Here is a 25,328-nt window from a genome sequence, read left to right on the forward strand (position 1 = left end):
TGCATACAAAATAGTAACTTCAATATTGGAGCTATGTCTGGATGCTTTGGATATCCTACTTCATCTTGGTGCTCAATTCGTTCGCACTGATCCCATGGGAGCAGTTCCTGTCAAAGCTCTATAGCGATAGCCATGTAGGCATCGGGATACCTTGGCTCAGAAAGAGGATATCAGACTTCTGTTGGTCACTCTACAGAGCCAGTCAGTCTCCTAGGACTGTGCGGACTGTGCTCCGATTAGACACACTAGACTTCGAATTCTTGCTGCAATCTCTGCCAGTTTCTATAGGGGTTGGGCTTCCTCCACCTTCACGAACACTGTAATAAAGATTTACCGGCACGAAGTCCTTATCGTCCACACACAACGATTCTTTTTCCAGACAATATTATTTACTTGGGTAGAAGAGCAATCGTTACCCTCACATCGGTATTGCGTTGTATGCTTCTTATAAAAGGTCCCGTACGTCACCTAGATAGAGAAATTATGTATGTAAGAGAGGGGACTGAAATGAGTCATTTAGATCAATAGCGACTTACATCTCATCTTAAGAAGCAGGGAATGAAGGAAGAGGAATGATCGAGTCAGAGCTAATCCTTCTGCCCATATAACGACCTAATTGTCCATTATCGCCCATCATGCAAATTACGTTCCCACCGAAGACTGATTACGCAATCTGGAAACACGATGGATTAATGGGTACAGTGAAACATGTTCAGAATCGATCAGCGTTTGCTTAGCGGGTTCAATTCTTATCAGAATAGATATTGTCAAAGCATGACGTGAGACTAATGATGAGGTGCAGACTATCTCAACTCGGCTTTCCAGGGTCATTATTACTTCAATCGTCGAGAAGCAAGACCCCCGGGCGTCTGCTTTGACTTCCAACTATATAAATGAAGAGTAACATTCGGCATCTTCAACCCATCATATGCTGATGAGTTAGTTGCGTCTCCTCATCAAAATATTCCGGCATCTCAACACAGTAGTACTTCTCCCCGGACACTAGGATTGCTTGCGAATGAAGCTGATCGCGCGAGACAGACTTCCCCTTTGAATCTGTTACGTCGTCTTGCGAGATCAACTTTAGGATGACGTTGGTCACATCACTCATAGTGATTAGGACCTTCTCGGAGAAGTAAGCCTTCAGCTCTGGTGTTATCATAGGCGTTATGACTACTCCTGGGCAAATCGCGTTCACTTTCACGCCTTCGTTCCACAGTTGCTTACCCACCGAGCGCGTAAACCCAACCAAAGCATCTGGCGTTATCAGCTCTGATCCGCCATGGCGGCATTGTGTACTTACGTTTTGTCGCTGAGTATACCGGAGTATGCATGCATGGATATAACCCACCGATGCTCGACGTGATAATCAGGTTTCTCTTCCCCATCGTCACCTCCGGCGATCGGCGAAAATAGTGCATGGCGAGGTAACTTGTATAGATGGCGCCGGTCAAGTTAATATCCGTTAGTCCAGCAATATCAGGCCGTGGCGGAATTCCTGTTTCATGCTTGGAGAAGAATACCGTGTCTTCGGCGACGCCGGCATTCGCAAAGACAAAGTCTAATCTCTTCTCCTCGTTGAAAATCTGCTGAAACGTATTGCCCTGCTGCTCGTACTTTGTCACATCAGCCTGGTGAAATGTGGTATTTTTAAGCGACGCAGCGGCCGCTTTGCCGCGTTCCAAGTTGCTACCAATGATGTGAACTTTCCAGAGGCCGGTGAGGTCGAGTTGTTGAGCGACATCGAGGCCGATGCCACTGGCTATGAATGGTTATTCACGGTCGGCCATTATCATGGGCATATGGGGATGGTAACTTACTCCCTCCTGTGATAAGTGCTACCAAAACCATGCTGTATTACTCGGTAAGAAATGCTGATGACATCAGTCGTAAGGTGAAGTATTAAAAAGAATACATCATGAATTTATATATCGTATGGCGATCATGATGGAAAAGAATTTGTGCGATTTACCGAGATATGCTAAACAAAGATGGAATAGAATGTGGGTATAGCTGAAGAAGAATGTTACCAGTGCTGTTCAGCTTCGTTGCTGGTTGTTGCCGATCAGCTCAACAGTAAACAGTGACCCAACTTCAGTTATTCCGACCCTTTCTAGTCACTCATTACACTCGGCTCACTATTTCCTATAATTTTACCTTGCAGATTATAAATGAGAAGGTCGTTTGACCAGTGGACACTGTGATCGGATTGTGTCATTCAATTCCCTGATACTTTCTTGACTAATGTAATCCACGGTCACATTGCCCACCCCCTCCTTCATGATGGCCCAATAAGGTGTGAATGAGGCATCTCCTCCCATAAATAATATAAGAGGTTGGAAAGAATGTAATAAGTTACTAGTCCATTACTACTAGTTAGCCGAGGTCACATGACTACAGCATGGCAGCAATTTGAACCCCTCATCGTGAGTCAGCCCGCAAATTAGTTGAGCCCGGGACCTTCCAGCTTATTGTGTTCAATTAGGTCACAGAATCTCTAGTATCACGCTCTCCATTAGAATTTGAGATTAGAAAATTTACCATCAACGCTTATCATCTATATGATATCAAACCATTGTTGTATCGAGTCCGATTGAAATTATTAGAGAGAATCACGTTAAGCCAGCCCACCAGAGATCTTAGCTTTACAAGTAGGATCCTGCTCTTATAAGGGAATGGATGAAAATACACGTTTCATGGAAGTTGCTTGTCAGATCAAGCATCTAATACAAAGTGATTTTCCTTACTATGATTCACTGATACTTGGGCATAATTTTCTTGGCTTTGAATCCCCGGTTCTCTCTTACTGTTGGTCGGATCTGGGGAAGTATGTGTGGTTCTGTAATATTATTAGTATTCAACTGCTTGTAAGCCGGACTAACTGTTATTTAAGACACTTGCCGTCCCTTTTCCTCCCACCAGAAACTAGGGCTTGCGTAGTCACCGAGTGGTTGGTTGGAAATTAGACCGGCCACAATGCTCTTAAGGCTTGGTTGATAGGAGCTGTCAATTTTTCTGCGAACGGCTGTGGCTTGTGAAATGTCGGCAACCATGGACAGCCGTCGTGACCGACTATCTCGGGAGTCTACTTGATCTTTAATGGTAAGGACAGATTAGCATTTCTAGCAATGCCCGAGGGTCTTCACAATAGCCGACCAGGGGAAGGCTATTATTCTCGTTGGTATAGCTGGATGTTGGGGCCTCGGCTTCAGAAGGCAGTAAGAATGCACCACCACGTGGAAGTAGGTAGGCCAAACACGGCCCTGATGATGTTGACGATGCCCCAGAATAAATCTGCTCGGTTTAATTCCCGTCTCAATTTAGACTACACGATTTGTTAAATCTAGCCCAACACATCTGGGTCAATAGAGCAACACAGAGGAAGATGCTACTTCGGTGGTAGCGCCCGAATTTCCTCGGATGACGAACAGTCGAAACATAGAGAACATAAACTTGAGTGTAGAAAGGTCTATTGCTACCTCGTCACTTAGTTGTCCTCATAACTGGCAGAGCCACATTCAAAGCTGGAGAAATATAAACCACTAGAATGACACCAAGAAACAATGCGAACATTTTATTGATTTCAAGAGCTCCGCTTTTGGGAAAACCCAATGCTACCTTCCTTATAAATGCAACTACCGTTCACGGCGTTTAATGAATCATGACTACCACACCTTGCCCTTAGAAGTATGCAAAAGATACCACATCAATGTGATATAAGTAGCACCAACGACTACTACCTTTTGACCCTCACTGCCAAAGTAGTCCTGTGTTCTACATCCTCAGTCATCTACATTACCTCAGTCACTTGCCTGGAAACATGCCCGACCATACCATCCACGTCGTGAACAACTCCGGCCGCAAACAGAAATATGTCATTATTCCCGGTCCACCCATGATGACCCTCGGAAGCAACAACGATAAGCATGAAGGGGGATGTCTTGTCTGGCACGCGAAGGAACTCGACACTGAACAGACGTGGGATACATCAACCACGTATCAACTATACGGATGTGCGTGACATACTCTACCCACCCTTACACTTTCCATTAGATACACCAGATTAATACTAGCAAAGGGGTTGGGACTACCGCTGAGAAACCCGGGTTTGGCGTGAAGGTAACATCGATAGATGTGAAAGACGCAGATCCCGCGACTCCCACGACGTCTGCAAGTATGCATACCCCATTGTCATCGCTTTATAGGAGTTGTCAATAAGGCTGGAAGGAACAAGCAGTGTGACTAGAGTCTAAATGAGGGTATCACAGGTACTTATGGCCTCACGAAAAACGAAACAGGCGACCCAGTCATGACGGTGAAAGAGAAAACAGCACCAATGGACATGGTCCGGTTTGATTTCGGTGGTGACCTTTCTCCATCGGATGGGAAATACATCGTGTATGGAATGGCCAAGGGCAACAGGTTGCCCGATGGAAATGTGGGCACGAGGCCTTTTGCTTATGTATGTTCCTCAGTTCCCTTGTCCTATATGGTAAAAAGCAGCTAATCTAGTTGTAGTATCCGGCTCCCACCGATACCGATGCAGTTCAATTTGCTGTCGTGGCGCCCGTAATCCAACTCTGGGTTTGTGCATATGACGCCGAGGAAGGTGAGATAGTGGATTTTACCAACGCGATTCAGCATGCGGGCATGCTTCGATTTTTGAATACCGATGGCGCGCTGCTCGCCAATGTAGAACATAGGACGGATGGGACTTTTGAGATCACCTATTCATAACTGGACGGATTGGACTGGTCATGCTTCGAAGGCATTATACTTTTGTTACGTCTTGTGAGAAGTCAAACTAACCATCGATATATAATCTATAATGGGCGGTAACATATACATCGAAAGGCTTCTGGTTAATGGAGAAGAGATATAACTATGAGAGAAGCGAAACTTTGAATAGTTATATTCCTATGATCCTATTGGCCGTTTACTGAAGTAAGTCTATAAACATTGTTTACATGAGGATTCTAGAAACTACACTCTTTGGAACTTTACACGATTTCGGGCTGTTTCGTTCTTTTTTTTTTTCCCCTTTTCTGCCCCTTCCTTTTCCTTCTTTTTTTTTTTCTTTTCCTTTTGCTGTCTTTCTTTTATTTTTCTTTATTAGGAAACGATTTTATCAAGAAGTAAATTTCCATCTGATCTGCGGAACATTCACTCGACCCGCACACTCGGATGCAGCAGAAATGTCATTTTCTCATACACCGAAAAGACAATCCCGCCACTCAAAAGCAGCCTGCCCAGCCGCATTGAACTGCCCTTCCAGAATCCCCGAATTCCATAGTCACTCTGTATGTTCCGGACGGCTTCGAGAAGCCCTGCCCCCTGGACCCCTTGCGCCCGCGTCTTGATCGTGTCAAAAGGCTGCGTCGCGTACACAGTGACGACTCCCGCCACGGCTCCCATGCAAAAGGTAGTGAGAACAGTCGGCGCAATGTCGTGTGCCTTGACGATTTCTCTGAGGATATTGTACGTGCCCATTCTCACGGCCGATGTTGCTGACTGTTTTAGCGTGGTGGACACAAGTCCCCGGTAGAGCTCGCGCAAACCGTGGGTTCGAACTAAGACTTGCGTGGCGTGGAGACTCGATCGGAACTGCCTGGCGTTTTTCGCATCGTCGATCCTTCGTCAATCAGTGAGAATGGCTTTTTGGATTTGTGTGGAAAGCAGGACACAAACAGTGCTGTCTTGATTCTTTCCGTAGGCGTTACGGCCAGGACGCTTTCTGTGGCCCCTGCGACAACGCCGGCCAGAATGCCCCGTGCTGGGGAGAGCGATCCACGCTCATCGGAAAGGGAGTTCTTAATGGTGTCGTATGAAACAAATCGCACAGCGGCCTTGGCCGTCGTGCCCTGCGAACTATTAGATCTTCATCCTTAGCGAAAGATGATTAGATCAGAACGCACGATGATCAGTGTAGAACATCCGGTATATAAAGCCCCGATGCCTTCCCGTTGCGCAACGGTATATATGAGTTGAAATGGGTTGGAGGGGGTCGATTTGCTGCTCCTCAAGAGTTGCACACGGGTCTTTGCGTATTCGAAGGGGTACTATTCATCATCTTCTCAGTCCTGCATCTAACATGCTGCAAGCCCGAAGAAAATAGTTACTTACCGTGCATGCAGCTTCCACCCCGCCAGCCACCCCGCCGGCAACCAGAGAGACCCACTGTGGAGTGTATTGCTGCGAACAAATTACATTAATTAATGTCCTTCCCGGTCGCTGGAGGGAGATGAGCCGACCTTTTGCGGCTTTGTTGAGGCAGGAGCAGCCATAATAATACCAAGTACCAGTAATAGAGCGACAATGGTTAGCTGCTGAGTAGTCCAATCGTGTGCACCAACTTATAACTACTTAGTAAACTGTGATTCCAAATCTCCACGACAATCGCGGGATTTGCCGACGGAGGATGAATTGCCGCGGAACCTGTCCTTCCGTGCAAACCCGGTACGTATATCTTCCATCTGCCATCTTCCATCTTCTTTTCCCCTGTCCATGTCTCGTGTTCTCCACGGAGACCCTGTCAAGCCATGGAAAGAATGGTTCCGTCGTCCCGTTCTCGCAGAGCAACCAAGGCATGCAGCTTCTGTCGCCGGAGGAAGGTGAGTTGAGATCCACTTATTCGCCTCTCCGACCGTGCCCTACCGCTCACGGCTGCTATAGTTGCGCTGCGACGAAAAGCCAACGTGCTCCAATTGTCAAGGTTACGGCAAGGAATGCGTGTACATGACTAGCCCTGCAAGGCCCAGGTGCGCGGAATTGAATCCTTCTGCAAAAGATGCTGATTACCTGACCCACCTAGGCCATCCAAAGCCTGGATCGCTCACTTGGTGACTGAAAATGAGCAACTTCGGCAGCGACTTGGCGACGGAGGTGCCGCGCCGGCGCAGGGAGAACAGGCAATTCCTGATGCAGATCTCCACCAACAGTCGGAGTCCACCAAGATGGATCATCCGCAGTCTGTTGTGTCCGGCATCTTTATCTCCGCCAACGGAGACTCCAGCTACCATGGCCTCACTAGTACCCTTTTTGACGGCGCCCCCGTCAGCCGCCATGCCTCGGCCCAACTGGCCAATCGCCCCGGTCCTGTGGAGCCCATTCAGCAACAACTGATGGGAGAGGCCGCTTATCAAAGTGAGTCGCGATCCATGATGTTCTTGCCCATTACCGAAATTGGTCGCGGACCCTAATATTCTCATGTCAAAGGGCAGCTAGAAACGTTGAACTTCCAACAAGGAAAGTTGGACTTTGATGGCGTAGATCCCGAGTTGGGGATGCACCTGCTGTCCCTGCATTGGAATCGCCAGCACCACTCCTTCCTGATAACGCATCGCCCGAGCTTTATGCGTGATATGGCCACCAACGGGCCTTACTTTTCCAAACTGCTCCTGAATGCGATATACTTTGGGGCGGCCAAGTTCAGTAATCGTCCCGAGGTGCGTAGAGACCCGGATGATGCTCGCACGGCTGGGTGGACCTTTCGCATGAGGGTGAAGGAGCTGCTCGGGAGTGCCTTGGATCGAAGCGAGATCACCACCATCCAGGCACTGCTAGTCATGACGAGCTCTCTCTTCGCGCTGGGAGATGAACGTAGCGCCGCATGGCTCTATTCTGGTACGGCATTTCGAATGATCATTGACCTCGGCATGCACGTCGACGCCACGATGCTCCCCAACATGCGCCGTCTTTCGCCAGAAGACCTCGAAATCCGAAGACGTGTATTCTGGGGTGCCTTTGTTGTGGACAAGATCCAGTCCCTATATCAGGGGCGCCCCGCTAGTCTTCAGAGTTTTGATACCAAAGTCCTTTTGTCCTTCCTGGACCGTTATGAGGAGCTGGAGCCCTGGCAACCCTTTGCCTATTCTGATGTGCAGTCATACCCTGGATCCCCGGCATATAGCGTGTCGACATTCACGTGGCTGTGTAGATTGTCGCTAGTTTTGAATGAGATTCTGAATAAGGTTTATTCGGAGAGAAGTTCCAATCGGTCGCCCCACGATCTCATCGCTACCCTTAACAGACTCGATGGGCAGTTGAGAACTTGGTACGAAAGCCTTCCAGATCACCTGCGCTACAACAGTCTTGTGGGAATAGTGCCGCCACCACACGTTCTCTCGTTACTCGCTCTCTACAATGTCTTGGTCATCCTGCTTCACCGACCGTTTGTTTCCGAGGGCCATCTTTACACTGCCGATCCATCAGTGGCCAAGAGCTCCTTTACCACCTGCACCACTGCCGCTTCCAGCATCATTCAATTACTGCAGGCCTACGATAACACATTTTCCATTCGACGAGCACCGTATTTGATATCATACGCCACATACGTAGCAGCGACAATCTTCGTCCGTGTCGCAGCCCAACGAGAGCGTGTCAGCAGGGCCCATACGAGCCTCCAGAGCTGCCTCGACATATTCAAGAAGAACCAGGAGACGAACTGGGCAGTGCGGCGAGCCCACAACGTGATTTTACACCTGATGGACCGCATGGGTGTTCGCTTAGATGATTGCACGACTGTAGTCGACGACAGTCCGAATCGTATGGACGGCCGATCAGACGATTTGACAATCCCAACCGAAAGGCCGTTGGGACCGGCGCCTGCAATCAGCCACGATTCTCCACCAGAGATTGAACCGTCCGAGCTGGACATTGAAATGGTAATTCAAAGTTTTATCGGAACACAACCCAGGCCCGCAGACGGACTGATGCGCGAAGCTATGGATCTGTCTTTTGGTCCAATGGTATCTCATTCGAACTTTCCGGCTCCTATAGCTCCCGTTGTAGGGCCGTACGAGGACGCGTACTCTTATCCCAGATTTGATGATATGCTATTCGGGTTCAACGGTTCTCCGCAGGATAATGCATTCACGGACCACTAGAATGTATTTGCTCCTTGCCTACCTATGAGTGTCGGTCCAGTCGATTGGAACTCCTCACATCCTACAATGGGCCAGTGATGGCATGATCTATTTCCAGCGAACGCCGTCACCACTGTGTCTTAAGGCCTATAAAAAACACGGCCCTCAAATAGCCGCCGAGCCGTTCGATATACCGCTACCCGGTCCACGTCGATCGCGCCCTTCCTGTCTATTCCCAGGACCGTCTCCGCATGGATTACCCCAGCTGAATGGCGGATGCCGACCGGCACTGCGCCCGCAATCTGGTGGTCTCCTAGCGACATCCCATGCTTTGGAATCTCTTTCCCTTCTTTGATATGGGCCAGGTCCCAAGCGATGGTGCCATGTATGATTGTCGCCGCGCCGAGACATACCGCACCCGTCAGCTGCAAACTTGGATGGGGTTTTCCCATGCTGAACGCCTTCACCTCGATGTCCACGCCGTCTACATTGCCACTGGCGGGAGACAAAATCGCAATCTTCGGGGTTCCGCGGACTTGACTCGCAGCCTCCACATTCTCAGCAAGGCCAAACCGCACCGCACCATGTTGCCGGATATCCTCGATTAATGCCAGGAAGGCTGGATCCGCAGCATCCGTGATAGCGGACGAGGCGTCTCGCGGCAGGGACGCAGAATCAACAAACACAAACGGATTCGCGGCATCTACAAGGCTGACTCGCACGGATAGTGTTCCAAATCCCTGGGACTGCACCGTTAGCATCTCCTGGTGCTTCCCGCTCGGAAACATGTGGCCCGTCATACTACCGCACGGCCTGAGGAATGCAACTTTGACAGGACTGGCCGTGCCCCCAACGCCTGGAATCGCATATTCGCCATCTTCTCGGAATGAGCCGTCGGTCGCGACCTGGACTGTTTCGACGATATGTTGTCCGGTGTTGGTGTTGTAAATCTTGATATCAATCTGTGACCCAGTCAGTCTCTGCCTTCCCCATACAGTCCCACTGAAAACCACAAAGGAAACAAACCTCCTTCTCCCGCTCAGGGACGCTGACAAGACCCTCATCCAGTGCAAACGGCCCCACTCCAGATGCAATATTGCCACAATTTCCAGTCATATCGATCAGTGGCTGATCCGGCGCCACCTGCACAAACGTATACTCGACATCGACACCGGGTCGACTCGACCGTTCTACGATGGCGACCTTGGACGTTGTCGAGGAAGCACCGCCTACCCCGTCAATCTGGCGAGAACGACCCGTACTAGAGCCCATCGCGGATAGCAAAATCGGTTCCCACAGCGTTGTCGACGCGGGAAGATGGTGGCGATGGAGAAAAAGGCCTTTGGATGTGCCGGCACGCATCCATACCGCTGGAATCGATTTCCGAACCGATTCTATCGACCTGTACGTTATTTTCGGTAAGACGGGGATGGGTTCACTCCGGGTGACCGAGTATGTTTGTGTCATGATTGGCTCGGGTCGAATTGGACGGTCTTTCGCATGAAATCTCAAAATGCTTTGTACCCAGCGGGTGAGTTAGAACGTGGTAGTTTGCTTTCCCAGATGCCAATAACTTGTTGTTATACTATATACCTCGTTTATATATCTTATCTTACGTGATAGTAGTATTATAGAATTATAACTGACTTCAGGAATGCAAGATCGGATAGAAGATAGCTGCTTCCTGATGTATTTCCCATGGGTACTATTCCGCGGCATATCATGTTCCGTCCGTCAGCCATGATAACTATGTACCCACTCCACTGCCTAGCTGAAAGACTGTATGTTCATGGGGCTTCCGCGGAACGGATCACGCCACCCCAGCCCCATGTGGACATGAGGGCAACAGAAGGCAATAAGTCTGAGCATCGAACAAATTCGTTCCTGCTCGGTGTTGGGTACCTCAGTGACACCATGGCCCTACATCACTGCCTGTTTCGTTAGTACGTGCTGAAGTAGTTGACGGAAAGGTGGTGGTCCCTATAAATTCGCAAATTAAGTTATATAATAACTATGCTATATTGCGATACTATGAACGGTTCTCGGGGCTATTAAAATCAGGTTGTACGAAATAACATTGGTTCATTTAGGTACCTCTCCGCTTTACCTACTTATTATTAGCCATGGCTGGTTATATATAGTGGACAATAGGTTCGCATTATGTGATTGAACAGTCGCGATTGAGAGACCTTTAGCTTGGGTGCTTTGTGTTGTATCTGGCATTCCATTATTCTGCACAAATATGATAGGGATCTACCTGGATAGCCTATGCAGGGTGATCTTCAATTAAACAACTAAACATGCATTGTTGCGGCTCGGGAAAGAAAGAATATGAAATGGAAATAACAAAAAGTAGAAACACAGCCAATAATAGCAAGAAAGTCAAGCATGCTCCTTCTGCTCCACAGTACACTTCTCCTCCTCGATCTGCACATTCACGTCCGTCACATCTCCTTGTGGAAGCCTTCTAGCCATCGCCACAATATGCCATGCGGACGGAGCATCGTGGAACACCTCGTTTAAGGCTTCGAGATTGCGGCCCATGGTCTCTGGGTAGAAGAGATACACAGTGACTGGAATACAGGCAGAGATAACAGCATATACAATATAGTATCTCCACCCGATTGTATCCAGAGCCACAGGTGTAACCATCACGACAATAAAATTCCACAGCCACTTGTTTGCGGTTGATGCGGACGACATAGCCACACGCAGACGCATAGGAGCAACTTCGGTACAATAGAGAAAGTTTGCGCCAGAGAATCCAATGGGATAGAACATGTTGAAAAGCCAGATAAAGACCACAGAGACAATTGAGAGGCCCCGACTGGCGTCAGAGAACTTGGTCGTAATAGTTAATACTATCATGCAAATGCACATTCCAGCCCCACTAAGCATGAACACCTTGCGCCTGCCAAAGCGGTCGATTGCGAAGAACGGAATGAAGTTGCATACGAATTTCCATGTAAGTGCGCTGGCGCCTAGTATGCTAGACAAATCTTTATCAAGGTTCAGGTTCTCCTCGAAGATGGTGGAAATGTAGGTGGAGATCAAATTTCCTCCGCACATTTGCTGGAAGAATTGGATGACAAGACAAAGGGCGAACCGGTACAGTAGACGTTCTTTATCATCGCCCATAAATAGCTCTCGTAGTGTGAAGCTCTTAAATTGCGCTGTGAGCTCCAGTGATGACTCAATGCTCGCAATTTCCATTTGGACCACGTCATCGTTGACGGGGAGACCCCTGTACGCCGCTAAACTGTGAGCTGCTTGGTCCCTCTTGGATACCATAACTAGCCATCTTGGTGATTCCGGAATCATAAATAACGACCCGAGGATAATCAGGGGAAAGGCAAGAGCCAAGGCTAATGGGACACGCCACTGGGTTTCACCCGCCGTCTTCCCGAACCCGTAGGAAACCCAGTTCGTGATCACGAAGCCTAGGACCATACAGATCCCATCAACTACCACATGCTGACCACGATGCTTTGCAGAACTGCATTCAGCCTGCCATACCGGTACAGTCGCGCTCAGTTGCCCGACCCCGATGCCAAGGATGACTCGACCCAGGGTGAACTGAATGATGCTATAAGAAGATGCCTGAAGCAGCTCCCCAATGATCGTAAGAATAGTAGCCATAAATACAGTTCTTCGCCGGCCGAAGCGGTCACCGATATGCGCACACGCAAGCGCCCCAAGAAGGCCTCCCAGTTGATAAGAGGCAATGACTGCACCTTTCCTCGTTGAGTTTCTCTCCTTAATGGCACCATGGGTGTTGACCGTGTCAATCTCTGGAAAAGTGTTGACCCTACATAACTGATCAGCTAAACCAAATCTTTCAATAACCTCTTCAAGGGGTAAGTTACCATGACTGCAGATTGGCAAGGGGTGCTACTCCGGCTTGGTTGTACCCGTAGGTAATGAATGCGGGAGCTACCGTGAGAAGGACCTGTGCGAGGTGGAGCGACTTTCCACGAAGCATAGTGAATTGTGTCAGTATCAGCTGCCTGTAGAATATGACGCTGATCAGATTGAGCCAAGGATGTCAATGCATTTTATATCATGTCAAAATTCTTCTAGAAATCCGGGGACCCCGCAATATGCTTGAGCCATGCCAATCAGGGCTGAAAGACATGGACTTCGCTAATGGAGCCCCAGTGCAAGCATTCGCTTCACTGTGAGTCTTCTTACCCCAGTGTTCGTGTGCGGGGATTGAATAAACCGCCACTCAGAGATACACGTTTTTGTCCTCCCGCGGAATCTAAGATCCCGTGGCGTAAAATGGCTAACACCCTTGCCGGCTAAGATCATACAGAATTCTGCCTGTACTTTCGGAGCTGCCTGGCGGTCCCAGTTCCTTCTCGGAAGATTCCGCTTTTATGCACCGTACTTCGTTATTTTGAAAGACATAGCATTTTTCTGTTGATTATCATTAATGCTATTAGGGTACCGGACCCGAAAAAGCTTTGATAAATCAAATTATTGGAAAAAAACTTGTAGATATGATACTGATGCTATTTCCAGGTAAAATATAACAAATTCGGTCCACGAAATATTCCTAAGATGAAATATATATATTTATATAACTCCCGATAGATTAGTACTTGGAGGATGTCCCAGAAATCTAGAGATAGATCTTCTTAATGATAGAATGAAATTGATACTATATGATAAGTGGTATATTGGTATATAGTAGTCTAGTACCTAATATATATAATTGGAATATATAATAGTAATAGCAGGATGTTTACTTTTGGTAAGAGTATGACTACTATTAAGCCCTGGTGGACAGTGGCTATGTTGGAATAACAGCTGGTTTCGGAATTGATACACACAGTATGTAGTAAGGTCGTGATTTGTCTGTTCATGTTTTATGCCTCGATCTGTATAAATAAGATAGCTGGGTGCTGGGCAAGTGACAGTCAAGGAATCGAAAACTCTGACAAGAATGGTTTAGCTTAATATTAAGACATGCTATCTATTTTATTGATATAATACCTGTGAATGTTACCATACTCTGAGCTTCCTCTACAGTTCATGAACTAATGTAATCCAGAGCTATTATCTCTCTCCGTAACTATGAAGTGCATTCAACACATTATATCACATGTAAGACATCGGTCGTCCTAGTCATTATACAAGAATCATAAACTACATTCAGGCTATAGTATTGCTGATTTATTATTCCTTACTGAAGAAGGATGGTCCCTGCAAGGGCCTTACATATCGAGCAGATGACGTACTGACTCGACGGTATCTTGAAATAAATCATAGCAGGAGATGATTACTTCAGGCATCTTTGCTATTTGGGCTGCCGCAGGGATTGGCTGAGTTTAATGAGAGTCAAAAGTCTTTCTATCCTGCGTGAAAGTGCAGCATACTCCTTCCTGCCTACCTTCTTACTGCCCACCTTCTTACTGCCCACCTTCTTACTGCCCACCTTGTTGACCCGCTTGAATCAGTGCGTGTTGTTGACTACTAGCATGTTCCACCTAGTGCTTCAGCTTTGGCGCTGTTGCAGGAAGTTTAATATGTGGGATAGTATGTGCGTATATAGCCGCTTTACTAGCCGCTTTATCGAAGTGATAGATCTAGTTATTAACGGCCGCTAGCCACCTCCTTTAATACTATAGACCTTTTTGTAGGTAACACAGGTGAATACAACATGCCCCGGGCTCCTTATTCTTGACCCGTTTTGATCTACTCTCATTGGCTGAACATCGTCCGGACGTCTATAACACCTTCAAAGAGAGCTAGAGAACGATTTCAACAAGCTCAGGATGCCTAACCGACTCCCGTCTCGCGGCATGCCGCGTCGCTCACGAAAGTCCACATGTCAGTGAAGTATATTTTTGCTCGGACACCCGTAAATCCGTGAGAATGTTGGCAGTGTATGCCAAGCCTCCAGTGATCCGAGTAGGTCCCACATTGGGCAAAGCCGAGTACATGCGCCTCATCCCTGCCGTGGGGGTAGTCTCCCTAGTCAACCCGGGGAGGGAAGTGTGTTGGACGAGAGAGTTCGTCGTGGTGACTTATAGCCCTATGGATACTTTCAACAAGATGTTGGATCTATTAGTGGCCAAAGAGAGATTTCCACTGCGGAAATGGCCACCTGAAGGATCGACGAGCTGCTACTGCTCAAATAGTTATGTATATTCTCAACTACCGCATTATCCCAATTAGCAACTGTAGTAGGAGGATAAAAGTCTACTTGGAAAGGGCCAGCTCGATGATCTTCGAATGAACATGTTGTCGGCGCTATACGAAAGAGCGGACGTCCTCGTTTGTGGATGTGAACCGACGGGCGCAATGCTCTCTGGGTAGTTGAGTCCTTTTGAAATTAGAAATGTTGTCATCGAGTAAAGAACCTCAGATCACCACTGATCCACGAGGAATAGCACTAAGTGTAGGCCCCATCTTGGTGTCCTAACTATTGTGCCCACATAAACTGTCCCCATCGACTAAGGAGCATAGACCCCGCCAACCACCCCAGATCAGATTCATCCCGAATAAGTTCGCTTCCTCGGCGCGCAAATTACTCCTGTTGACTCTGCATAGGGGCCACTGGTTCTATCAGTGACCTAAGCACCTCTTCAGAACTCTCTCAGTGTCTTCCTTGCCCCAAGGTCCCTCCGTCTCATCACTCCGCCAAGCCACATGCATATCAAGGCGTACCAAAACAGCAGATCTCTCCCACAACTTCCGAGCCATGGTCTCCTGAGGCAAATGTATAACAGTCAGCCTTTTTATGACCTTGGGGGTTGCCTTGTTGAACCCCTTTTTGTAGGCCCCATCAATCGTAAAGTCGACCAGAGTAAAATCGGGTCCAAGGCGGTCGAGAATAGACACTCTGTCATTCAATATGATGTTCGGCACACGAGAGCCAGGCCATGTAGTCGCGACATAGTCCCGCTCACTACACTTCGGCTCGTTTATTGGGTACTCTTCCAAGACAATGATTGAGGAGCTGAGTCTGTACCCCATCTCAATACCCAAACTCTTATTCCCCCATCGTTGGCATAGACATGGCATCAGATGCGTTCACGGAGTGCCTGTCCTTCAGGACTATCACTGCGAACTTCCCCCTCGCTTGTCTGTCGAACCCATCCAGCATAATCCATGTGAACTTGGGCGTGTCGACCTGACATCGCAACGTTACGCACGGCGACTGGTCGCCGCTCAGCCTCATACGATTCGAGTAGCCGTTCGCCACCCTGACCATTCAAAAACATGCCCTGCTTCCATCCGATACATAGACATCTCCAAGTCCAGTGTTCATGCCATATCCACCGAATAAAATGTTTTGATGAGCTGTCGACGTGTCAGCAGTGCGAAAGCCACTAGACCCCAGTGCAGTGCCATAGATTATACACAGTCGTACCTGAGTCACCCGCTAGAAAGGCGCGCTTTTTTGGTGAGCGGAATTACTCTGCGACACTTAAGTTCGCCCTCAATATGCTACTTACCACTATCTTGTCAATTTTGATTGGCTGTGGTGGACCCGAGTCCCCAAGCGCAGCATAAACGGCTTGCTCAAGGTCAATATCGGCAATGTCCGTGTCAGGCGGAGTGGGAGTGTGGATCGTCCAGGTATCTTTCTCGTCTTGACTCCCTTTCGACAGGAAAAGGTGCCAAAATAGACCTTTGCGGTGAATAACTTCGAAGTCTCTGGACTTTAGGTGAAATAGAAGTGTGGGTCCGGAGCTGCCGACATTAGATATGCATCTCAGCACAGCGGTATCCTGATCGGATCACGATTAGCAAATTTTTACACCGGAGACGTGGTAAGCTTGATTCCGGTGGAAGTTCGCACGCGACTATTGGCGCCATCACAGCCAACGACGTATTGGCTCTCGATAACGTGTTTCGCTCCCGTAACTACGTTGGTCACAGTCGATAGAATCTTTTCCGTCGACTCGATCATTGCTTCAAGTTTCATCCCAAAATAGGAATCAATTAGCGGCTCCTCTTGGATAAGAGCCTTTAGCCAGGCTTCGAAGATGGATTGAGAACATCTCTGATACGGGTAGCGCGGCATCGTCCCGTCGCAGTTACTCCGTATCTTCTCTGCCTGCTGATCCGGAGACAGTATATCCTGAATCCAATAAGCATGTGAAAACGCTACATATAATATTCAGGCTGAAGACGAATAAAATGATCTCATACCCATTTCGCCAGAGCTTGTCCCCCAGGAGATAGTCCAGTGCTAAAAATGCAGTCAAACGAAAACTGCGATGGTACACCTTGAAAGACGGAAAATATTAGCTAGCTGCTCCATCTGTAAGCAAGACAAAATGCCAGAAACCTTCTTCCCGTAGCCCATCTGCAAGCTCTAGACGTTGGAGCAGCTCCATTGATCGTGGATTGGTAATATCCATCTTAGGCCATTTCGTAGTTTTCAGGTTGCGCTCCACAAGAAACGTTCGAATGCCCGGTATTGCGAGCTGGAAGGCCGTTATCATTCCGATGCGTCCAGCGCCAACTACCAGGACAGGAGTCTCCACCTGGTGTGGCAGATCTACGGTGGTCTTTGTCATGGTGAACCTGTGGGAACGGTGCCAGTGACTATGTTAGGATATTGCTTGACCCGACTGATTTTTCGATCGATATTTCAGCAGCTTTGGGGGAAAGCGTCAAAAATACAGCGATAAATAGAGTGTTTCGATAGGAGGTAGTTATATGAACAGGGAGTTCCCAATAAGTAGTGTCGGCTGGTCCGTCCTCCACACACTGGGGTGTCTCAATTAGGAAAATCACCGTTCCCACCACAGACGTTGGCTTTCTACCACATGCCCAGTAAAGAGGAAGTGGGGAAATCTTCAGCACCATTATAGACGTCAAATGAGGAGGATACACTCAAAGCTCGATGCCAACAAGCGGGGGCGGGGGATTGAGGGACAGTCATGGTCGACATCGAATGACAAAAATCATCGCCAAGTGAAGATCGACACAAGCTCGGCGGGATAGTAAATCGGACTAGCTACAATTAAGGCCCCGCGTAAAGACGAGTAGTGTGAGCTTCATTAATCTAGAAGACTTCAAATGGTAAGCAACCAGACGCTTCACAGGTAAGGCCCTATGGACCCCCGTCATGCTAATAGGCCCCAGAGCAGCCGCCTTGCCCAGTGCCGCTCTCATGCAAGAGCTAGCGGATGCCCCAGGTGCTGGCTCCTTGGTGGCGATCACCGACCCCGAAAAATTTCCCTTCAACATAAACTATAATCACTATCCCATCAATCCTTCCCACGAAGAGCCAGCACGGGAGAAGATCATTCTGAAGTTCCCGAGCGAGAAGCCGCGTGTATGAATGTTTAACTGGTTTGAGACCAGCTGCATTTTACAAAGTTAGAAACAATATCTCGAGATTCAGAGGGCCTAGAGAGCTAAATCTGCACTTCAGCTGGGTCACTTCGGCCTTTCAACGCAGGTTTTCGAGTCTCAACCCCAATTCCATACCTCAACATTCAACATCGTAACAACCGACTTTATCCACACCGACGAACATGGTCAGCGGATCCCCGTCACGGTATTCATGCATCTGTATCTAGGAAAGGAGCCCGTAGACCACGCATTCTTCCTCAGCGCCAACCCGAAGACATCGCACATCTACCATTGCTCATTCGAGTTCCATGACTACCACACACAGCAGCTAGGCCATCAGTGGCTGGTCAAGAAGAGATATCGGCCGGCCCGGGAGTGGGACATCATGTGCTGGGTTCTCAGAACTTCGATTACTGGTGGGATGTGTCGGGTAATATGGTCGAACTTTACGCCGATGGCGACTTAGTGGATGCGGAGACGCCGATTGGATATGTTCCTGCGGGGCCAGATTCGTTGGCAATTTGGGGCACTGGACTACTCGCTACGTTTGTGGAGTGATGTATAATGGTAAATGAGTTCTAAAGAGGATTTACTTTTCGGTGATTGAGCACAAATGAGTTTGATTGTTTGGAATAGAACTGCAGCGTGAGCTAAAGCGGGCGAATAATGGCTTGTGACAAATCTCTATATCCAGTCCACCCTTTCTAAGGCAATCTGCAAAGGCATGGTCAATTATGCTGGATTGGACTTTGCTCAACTGAGTATCGGAGATTCACTTTCTCTACGGCATTTGCATTTCACCTTCATATTTGCCTGGGGTCACTTCCTATTGCGAATTCTGTTGGCAGATTAAACTTTAACACTCAAGTAGAACCAGTGTAGACGGTTCCGACAAGAGATATTCTTCTTGAGGACAGCCGGCTGATCTAAGTAACAGGGATTTCCGGGTGTTTACTTTCACCCTCAGGCCTCATACATTATAAGAACAGATATCACAGCACCTTCGCCCTCTTCTGCTATCTCATGTTCTGGCGAGATACTGTGGTTATGCAATTGGTATGTGGAGCTGGCTGACCTCTCTGTATTATGTTCTTGCCCAGTTGCTCTCAGCTATCAGGGTATTCGGGTAGCTCGAGATACATATCAAAGTGAAGAGAATGAATCGTATTTACTATTAGCTTCAATGAATTAGATATAAAGTATCATTTTAACTAATTTAGGAAAAGTAAGGACAATATTTAAATTGAGAGTAGGATAGCTGAAAATAGCTGAATTTATGTTTAATGAGATACGATATAGGGTACTAGGCTGAAATCCTATTCAAATATTCATTTTCATAATCAAAATCCATCATGCAAATATGATTAGCCTGAATACTATACAGTATATCTTAAAGGGGCGGTGCAAGAATTTTCGAAAAACCCAACCTAATAACCCGTCTTGACCCATCAACCCGCGGGTTCAACCCGGCCGACCAATCCGACACTACTGGATATTGATTCCTGCTTCGAAGATTCGTCATCCTACATCCCACTTTCCTTTCAGGTCAATACCTGAAACCTCCGATGATTGAATGGTAATCTAATAAGTCCTGGAACAGCTCTGTTTATGTATAAAATGCGCAAAATGGACAACTGAAGGTACCGATTAATAAACATGTAATCATTTCCGAAACGAAGTCGAAGTTATGGGTTTTTACACTAGAGTGAGGATACTGATCATGATGCGTACATCTGGAAGAAGGGCTTTTCATATAGTCCAGTGCTACAAATGTGGTGTTTAGCAGAGAATTCATATCTTTGTGTCTTGTTTTGGGTAGTTAATGGAGCCCATTAGGGCGCGAGAAATGGTTTCCAAATTTACGGAGTTCTTTAACTGGAAATAGTGGAAAAGGCAATTACCCAGTAATACACATCAGCCAGCTTTCTTCTCTCTCCCTCCTATTCCCTCCTACTCCCTCCTGTGGCACCGAAAAAAAAAGATAAGGCAAAGGGTGTAGACAGTCAGATTTGTCGACTACATTAAAATAGAAAGAAATGAGTCAATGTTATAAACTTCCATTTTAGACCTGCCGGGATAATCGGCTGTATTCATGCCTACGGCTGTTTGACGAGGGCCCGCTATCTGTTACTATATCTGTCATGCGGCGGAGGGGAAGAAGATCGAGGGCGCAACGAACAAAGTATGGTGCTTGATCGATTGCGGGTTGCCTGAGCATTGGCATAATCAATACAATACGATCGAGTACAGTGCGTGGATGGTTTGCTCAGATGGGAATCTAGTGACCCTTATCTTATTTCATGTGTTCTGTCCGCAATCATGCTTAGATTCCTTCTTCTCTTATATAAATAACCGCAGTGTGGAGGTTTCCTCTTTCAGAACGAGCAACGAGAACATGTATTGATATACCCACTCCTACCGCATGATGTCGTATTGGAGAAAAAAAAGATTTAAATGAGCAGCTATCTTTGTTAGCTATAACTATTCTCGCCACAACCTCAACCTGCACAGCTGTGACTCTGGACGTTGTGGATACACTCTTCACGGTTAGACTACTCTTCACCCCACGCAAGCGAGCGTATAGGAGGCCTATCAGCGATAGCTGTGGAGAACAAACTTTCGATGCATCGCTCCGCAAGCGACCGACCTAGTAAAGCCCATTATCGATCTTCTTCACTCATTGACAGCTGTCATACACTTATTGGCTTAGTTAATGAACTATGTGGATCTTTCTGGGTTCTTTTCTGCAGCAGTTCAGCTGGGTGGAGAGACTTGTGAAGAAACAGGGTGTGCAGGGAAATGATCTCCGCTCTTCATCGGAACATCACACATCATCGCACCCGAGTCAAATAGAAATTTAACCCCTGATGGTCTGGTGGCATCCACTGGGTATCTTCGGTCTCCATACCCCAATCTACCAAATCCACCAACGTGGCTTCAACCTTCCACTGTGTCCCCGACTCTGCCGACACAAGCGCCCAGAGTTTCTGAAAACTCTCTAGATTATGGTAAAACATCATCCCCCAAGGCCGGATGTATTCTCTCGCGGCACGACGCGACTGCTGATACCCGATAAGGATGGTACCTGGCCGAGACAGCTCAACAATCCGCTTTCCAGCGTCAATCTGCCCCTGCCAGGAAAAGAGATGGAGAAATTGCCCCGCGATCATGATGTCTATCTTTCCACGGAGGTTTTTCAGCTGCTCCGGTTCATCGGTGAGGAAGTGGGCGGGGATAAACGAGACAGCCTTCATTCGATCGTCATCGTTGAACAGTTCGTAACCTAACTGCCACAACTCGGGACTGAGATCGAGGGCCCACATCTGAGACGGAGAGACGCCATTCGCGGCGAGCAGACGCAGATTCTGACCTAGCCCTGTGCCGAGATCGATGATGGTTGTGCTTGGTTGGAGGGCGCGATCGACGACAGCAGGAAATTGGGGGAATTTGGCAATGCCGGGAAGTAAGAACATCCACTGGCCGACGCAGGGGTATTTGCCGTATTGCCACGCTTTGTCGCGCTGTGATTGTTAATAGGTGCAGTTTAGTGCTGACCGTCATGGGATTGTCCAGGCAGACATACCACAGTGTGAAGATGACCGTCAAGCTGACCCTCGCTTACACCGCTCCATTGACAGAAAATATCCCGCATGGGCTGGCTGAGGCGAGGGCCAATATCTGCTTTGTACCAGACTGATGTGTCAATCTCGGCCATACTGTTTGAATTCGTTTCAGGTCTAATAAGAGCGCTATCAATGCAAATGGTGCTATAAGTTAAATCGAAGATGGAGATGAGGTTGCTCCTCCTTGGAAAGAGGTCAAAGCCAGCTATGTATACCAAGAAGCACTTATCACGTGCCATGAGCACATTTGGAAAAGACACACAAGCCGTTCCAGCATTGTATATCTTGATTCATTGATCTAGCTAGCAGAGTAGAAGGATTCGTTATGCAGCAGACGCCATCCTAGAGCGACGATCTCTTCTGAGCCACACAGACCACCTTTGGCATAGACAAGTGGAACCCCCTTCGCGATTCTTCAGCGAGCCCAATAATCATGTCATAGATACGAGACGCCTCCTCCACCTTTCCCGCAGACTTCAGCCGAGCTGCAAATTCCTCTAGCACGAGTATATACTGGTCTCCATTCGCCTTGCAGAGTTCCGGCCGATCGATAAAATGAAACAGATCGGCATTAACGAATCCACCATGCCCATCCATCAACGATTGTGGTAGATCCAGCACCCAATCATTACGTCCGTTGGACTGGGCAAATTGCACGAATGCATCGCACGCTGGGCTGGCATGGTTGCTTAGCTGTGCAGTGGGGGGCTTGGCCACGATCGTGTCAGGATAGTTCAGGTCATCCCACTGGATGTATCCACCTGGCTTCAGGAGCTGAAAAACTTTATCGATGATGGGGAGAGGGTTGCTCTCCTGCACGACCAGGACGAGAAGGCGTAGATGAACGACGTCGTACTTTCCGCGCAGGTCCTCAGGGACTTCGTCAAAGATGTTCCATTGGCGAAGACTGATGGAGGGCGTCACCCATTCTGGTACAGGGGCATTCTTCAGGTCCACGTCCAGACCGTCCAGCTGCAGAGTGTATGGCGTCATGGCTGGGTCCCGCATAAGGTCACAAAGCCAAATAGCGGTGCCTGTGGCTAGATCGGCGATTCTGAGAGTCTCGCCGGCAGGGCCGAGGTTGATGGAGGGGTGGAGGTTGAATTGGAGTGATTCTTTCCATAGGTAAAATTGGAAATTGAGGCGTGAAGCTGCTGTGTAGTTTCGATCCAGCATGTAGTCGAGTTCGTTGCCCATGTTGAAGCCGGAATTGATAGTTTCAGGTTCCATTGTCAGCGGAGTGTAACTGGTCAGGCAGAGTGCGAAATGGGCTCAAGCGGTGGACCTGTGACTGCATGGGATCATCCGATTTATACCTTTCGTTTACAGGTCACTGGGAATCCACTCGAATACGTAGCAAACTCAACTACTTCAGCTCATGTCTCCGGCAGATCGGTATGTGTTGGCATCGATCCACCCAGCTGAAGATCTGTGGCGTAGCTGAGGACATATTCCCTCAAGATACACAGGTTTTTTGTCTATAAATACTCGTATCGCAAGGGTTCAATATGCCTCTATCATCAACAACCATTCTCTTCATTCCTCAACATGACTATCCAAACTGTTCGACTTGGCCTTGCCGTTGGCCATGGCACCGGCCGTGAATTAATCGCCGTCTTTGAACGGGTCATTCAGACACTCGCCAAACAATATTCGGTCAATTTTGAATTTGTTTGCTCTTCTTCTACATACCATTCCTATCACACCCTCACTGTCTCCGGCGAGGACAAAAACTTGATCACGCACATTGCAGATGAAACCACCAAGGATGCAATTGACTACCAGCATTTCTGTGAGAATGCTGCCGCCGCTGGCATTGCGGCGATCTTCCGCACCGCCATCCACGCCCAATCTCTCTACCTGGTTCGGCAACACCTCCAAGCGGCCAAGGTGGAGCACTTTAGCCTTGGAGAGGGCAACGCCCTTCTCATGGTTCGCGATGAAGCACAGGGCTTTTACGCTGGCGACAACGCATACAGCGCCGACCAACTGAGCATCACACGAACAACCAGCTTCAGTAAGCCCGTTTTCGACCGCATCATCCGCTTTGCACTGGACAGGGCCGCCGAAAACTGGGGCCCGGACAACGTCCCCAAGAAGGTCACCATGGCGTACAAGTTCCACCTCTTTGATGGCGTGTTCCAAGCCTGGGAACCCCAATGGAAAGCCCAGTTTGGCATCGACTTCAATTTTGTTCAGCCTGACACGCTCAATCGCAGCTTAATGGCAAATGGAGTCCAGGGCCGTTGCATCATCATTGCAGGAAACGAATACGCAGATGTCATCCAGCCCGTCTTCCTCAACTGGTTCGGTCAATCGACTCCCGAGACCATGTACGCTGAGAACGTCTACCTGCGCCCAGACGTGAACGGCCTCAGCGAGTACCAAACTGTCCATGGGTCCGCCGATGCCATCGCTGATAAGGGCCTCGTCAACCCATTTGCTACCATTCGTGCCGCAGCCGCGATCCTGGAGCGACACGCTGGGGGTAAAGGTATCCAGAAGATGACAGAGCAAGCTATTCAAAACCTCCTCCAGCGCAAACTCACTACCCCGGACCAAGGCGGTTCATTGAAGACAGAGGAAACAGTCGATTATTTCCTCCAAGCCATCGCAAATCCCACACAATCTATCGCATCTACCGCCACCGCCTCCGGTGACCTCCAAGCCTTCCTTGGTCTGAAAACTGCCCTGGTAGTCATCGACTTCCAGAACGATTTCATATCCGGAAACCCCAGCCCTGCTATGGCAGGCGTCGTCAACAACGTCCCTCGCGCGATCGACTTCGCCCGCGCAAAAAACCGCCCCGTCATTTTCGTTCGATTCCTCGGAAACACCACCTACCAAAGCCCCAGCTGGCAGCACCGGGACGCCGTTCTCCAGAAACCCGAAAAATGCGTCGAGGGGACGTGGGGTGCGGAGGTTGGTCCTGGGGTAACGGTTCAGCCTGGCGAACGCATCTTTGATAAGAAGGCATTGCTGGATCCGTTCTTGATTCCAGATTTCACGACATATTTGGAAGAACAGGGTTTTGAGCATCTCGTTCTCGCGGGCTTGTTCTCGGATGTTTGTATTGATTCAACTGCGAGAACCGCGTTCCAGAAGGGGTTGAGGGTTACGGTTCTGGAGGATTGCACGACTGCTCTTCATGCGAAACAGGCCGATCATTTGCAGTTTATGACCAAGCTCTACGGAGCGAGAGTGTCGAAGCTGACGGAGCTAGTTGGGATGGCTGTGTGATGATATTTTGTTTTCTTTACTTTGTGTGGAAGGAATATCTTTCATACACTTAGATAGCCAACGTTTACAACGTCTTAGATTATCAATATATAACGAAGAAAGTAGTTTCGTTTCAAGGAAGTGCATAACTAATTAACTATCATAAGGGCCCGGGGTCGCACGTAGAGAGGCTAGAGTAGCAAAGATCGAGGTTAGGCCAGATCAGGTTAATTGAAATTCTCATACCTGCTGCCAGGTTAACAGTCAGATTAAGAATGGTTTTATATTGAGAATAAAAAAT

General features: G+C 48.3%; 10 protein-coding genes across 10 annotated transcripts; 4 read left to right on the forward strand and 6 right to left on the reverse strand.

Moving 5' to 3' along the window:
- Positions 1 to 725: 725 nt before the first annotated feature.
- Positions 726 to 2,098, reverse strand: BO83DRAFT_360506 (SDR family oxidoreductase). The gene is made up of 3 exons (XM_025529407.1): positions 1,821 to 2,098; positions 1,304 to 1,762; positions 726 to 1,257 (listed from the first exon to the last, which is right to left on the reverse strand). The coding sequence occupies exons 1-3, from the start codon at positions 1,849 to 1,851 to the stop codon at positions 917 to 919; spliced, it is 831 nt and encodes a 276-aa protein (XP_025388699.1). The 5' UTR covers positions 1,852 to 2,098; the 3' UTR covers positions 726 to 916.
- Positions 2,099 to 3,820: 1,722 nt separating this feature from the next.
- BO83DRAFT_398663 (uncharacterized protein) lies at positions 3,821 to 4,737 on the forward strand (the record flags this gene model as incomplete). The annotated part of the gene is made up of 4 exons (XM_025533269.1): positions 3,821 to 4,013; positions 4,079 to 4,174; positions 4,269 to 4,462; positions 4,519 to 4,737. 4 exons carry the CDS (start codon positions 3,821 to 3,823, stop codon positions 4,735 to 4,737), a joined length of 702 nt encoding a protein of 233 aa, XP_025388700.1.
- Positions 4,738 to 5,163: 426 nt separating this feature from the next.
- BO83DRAFT_337557 (mitochondrial carrier) lies at positions 5,164 to 6,310 on the reverse strand (the record flags this gene model as incomplete). Its single annotated transcript, XM_025528478.1, has 5 exons — positions 6,252 to 6,310; positions 6,124 to 6,192; positions 5,916 to 6,059; positions 5,689 to 5,861; positions 5,164 to 5,632 (listed from the first exon to the last, which is right to left on the reverse strand). Exons 1-5 carry the CDS (start codon positions 6,282 to 6,284, stop codon positions 5,164 to 5,166), a joined length of 888 nt encoding a protein of 295 aa, XP_025388701.1. The 5' UTR covers positions 6,285 to 6,310.
- Positions 6,311 to 6,539: 229 nt separating this feature from the next.
- On the forward strand, positions 6,540 to 8,885 carry BO83DRAFT_426894 (C6 transcription factor; the record flags this gene model as incomplete). The annotated part of the gene is made up of 4 exons (XM_025535311.1): positions 6,540 to 6,611; positions 6,673 to 6,758; positions 6,812 to 7,143; positions 7,216 to 8,885. 4 exons carry the CDS (start codon positions 6,540 to 6,542, stop codon positions 8,883 to 8,885), a joined length of 2,160 nt encoding a protein of 719 aa, XP_025388702.1.
- A 119-nt stretch (positions 8,886 to 9,004) lies between these two features.
- BO83DRAFT_398666 (DUF453-domain-containing protein) lies at positions 9,005 to 10,331 on the reverse strand (the record flags this gene model as incomplete). The annotated part of the gene is made up of 2 exons (XM_025533270.1): positions 9,005 to 9,826; positions 9,891 to 10,331. The coding sequence occupies 2 exons, from the start codon at positions 10,329 to 10,331 to the stop codon at positions 9,005 to 9,007; spliced, it is 1,263 nt and encodes a 420-aa protein (XP_025388703.1).
- An 892-nt stretch (positions 10,332 to 11,223) lies between these two features.
- BO83DRAFT_360515 (sugar porter family MFS transporter) lies at positions 11,224 to 12,846 on the reverse strand (the record flags this gene model as incomplete). The annotated part of the gene is made up of 2 exons (XM_025529408.1): positions 11,224 to 12,672; positions 12,731 to 12,846. 2 exons carry the CDS (start codon positions 12,844 to 12,846, stop codon positions 11,247 to 11,249), a joined length of 1,542 nt encoding a protein of 513 aa, XP_025388704.1. The 3' UTR covers positions 11,224 to 11,246.
- Positions 12,847 to 15,437: 2,591 nt separating this feature from the next.
- BO83DRAFT_398669 (monooxygenase) lies at positions 15,438 to 17,401 on the reverse strand (the record flags this gene model as incomplete). Its single annotated transcript, XM_025533271.1, has 8 exons — positions 15,438 to 15,863; positions 15,944 to 16,102; positions 16,123 to 16,175; positions 16,246 to 16,270; positions 16,301 to 16,568; positions 16,637 to 16,959; positions 17,031 to 17,107; positions 17,170 to 17,401. 8 exons carry the CDS (start codon positions 17,399 to 17,401, stop codon positions 15,438 to 15,440), a joined length of 1,563 nt encoding a protein of 520 aa, XP_025388705.1.
- Positions 17,402 to 17,955: 554 nt separating this feature from the next.
- On the forward strand, positions 17,956 to 18,743 carry BO83DRAFT_398670 (uncharacterized protein; the record flags this gene model as incomplete). The annotated part of the gene is made up of 3 exons (XM_025533272.1): positions 17,956 to 18,165; positions 18,265 to 18,488; positions 18,518 to 18,743. The coding sequence occupies 3 exons, from the start codon at positions 17,956 to 17,958 to the stop codon at positions 18,741 to 18,743; spliced, it is 660 nt and encodes a 219-aa protein (XP_025388706.1).
- A 2,273-nt stretch (positions 18,744 to 21,016) lies between these two features.
- On the reverse strand, positions 21,017 to 23,005 carry BO83DRAFT_444882 (class I SAM-dependent methyltransferase; the record flags this gene model as incomplete). The annotated part of the gene is made up of 3 exons (XM_025536524.1): positions 21,017 to 21,706; positions 21,769 to 21,922; positions 22,161 to 23,005. 3 exons carry the CDS (start codon positions 23,003 to 23,005, stop codon positions 21,017 to 21,019), a joined length of 1,689 nt encoding a protein of 562 aa, XP_025388707.1.
- A 351-nt stretch (positions 23,006 to 23,356) lies between these two features.
- Positions 23,357 to 25,048, forward strand: BO83DRAFT_426901 (putative isochorismatase family hydrolase; the record flags this gene model as incomplete). Its single annotated transcript, XM_025535312.1, has 1 exon — positions 23,357 to 25,048. One exon carries the CDS (start codon positions 23,357 to 23,359, stop codon positions 25,046 to 25,048), a length of 1,692 nt encoding a protein of 563 aa, XP_025388708.1.
- Positions 25,049 to 25,328: the final 280 nt, after the last annotated feature.

The sequence above is a fragment of the Aspergillus eucalypticola genome, assembly GCF_003184535.1.
Source record: "Aspergillus eucalypticola CBS 122712 chromosome Unknown BO83scaffold_11, whole genome shotgun sequence".
Classification (NCBI taxonomy): domain Eukaryota; kingdom Fungi; phylum Ascomycota; class Eurotiomycetes; order Eurotiales; family Aspergillaceae; genus Aspergillus; species Aspergillus eucalypticola.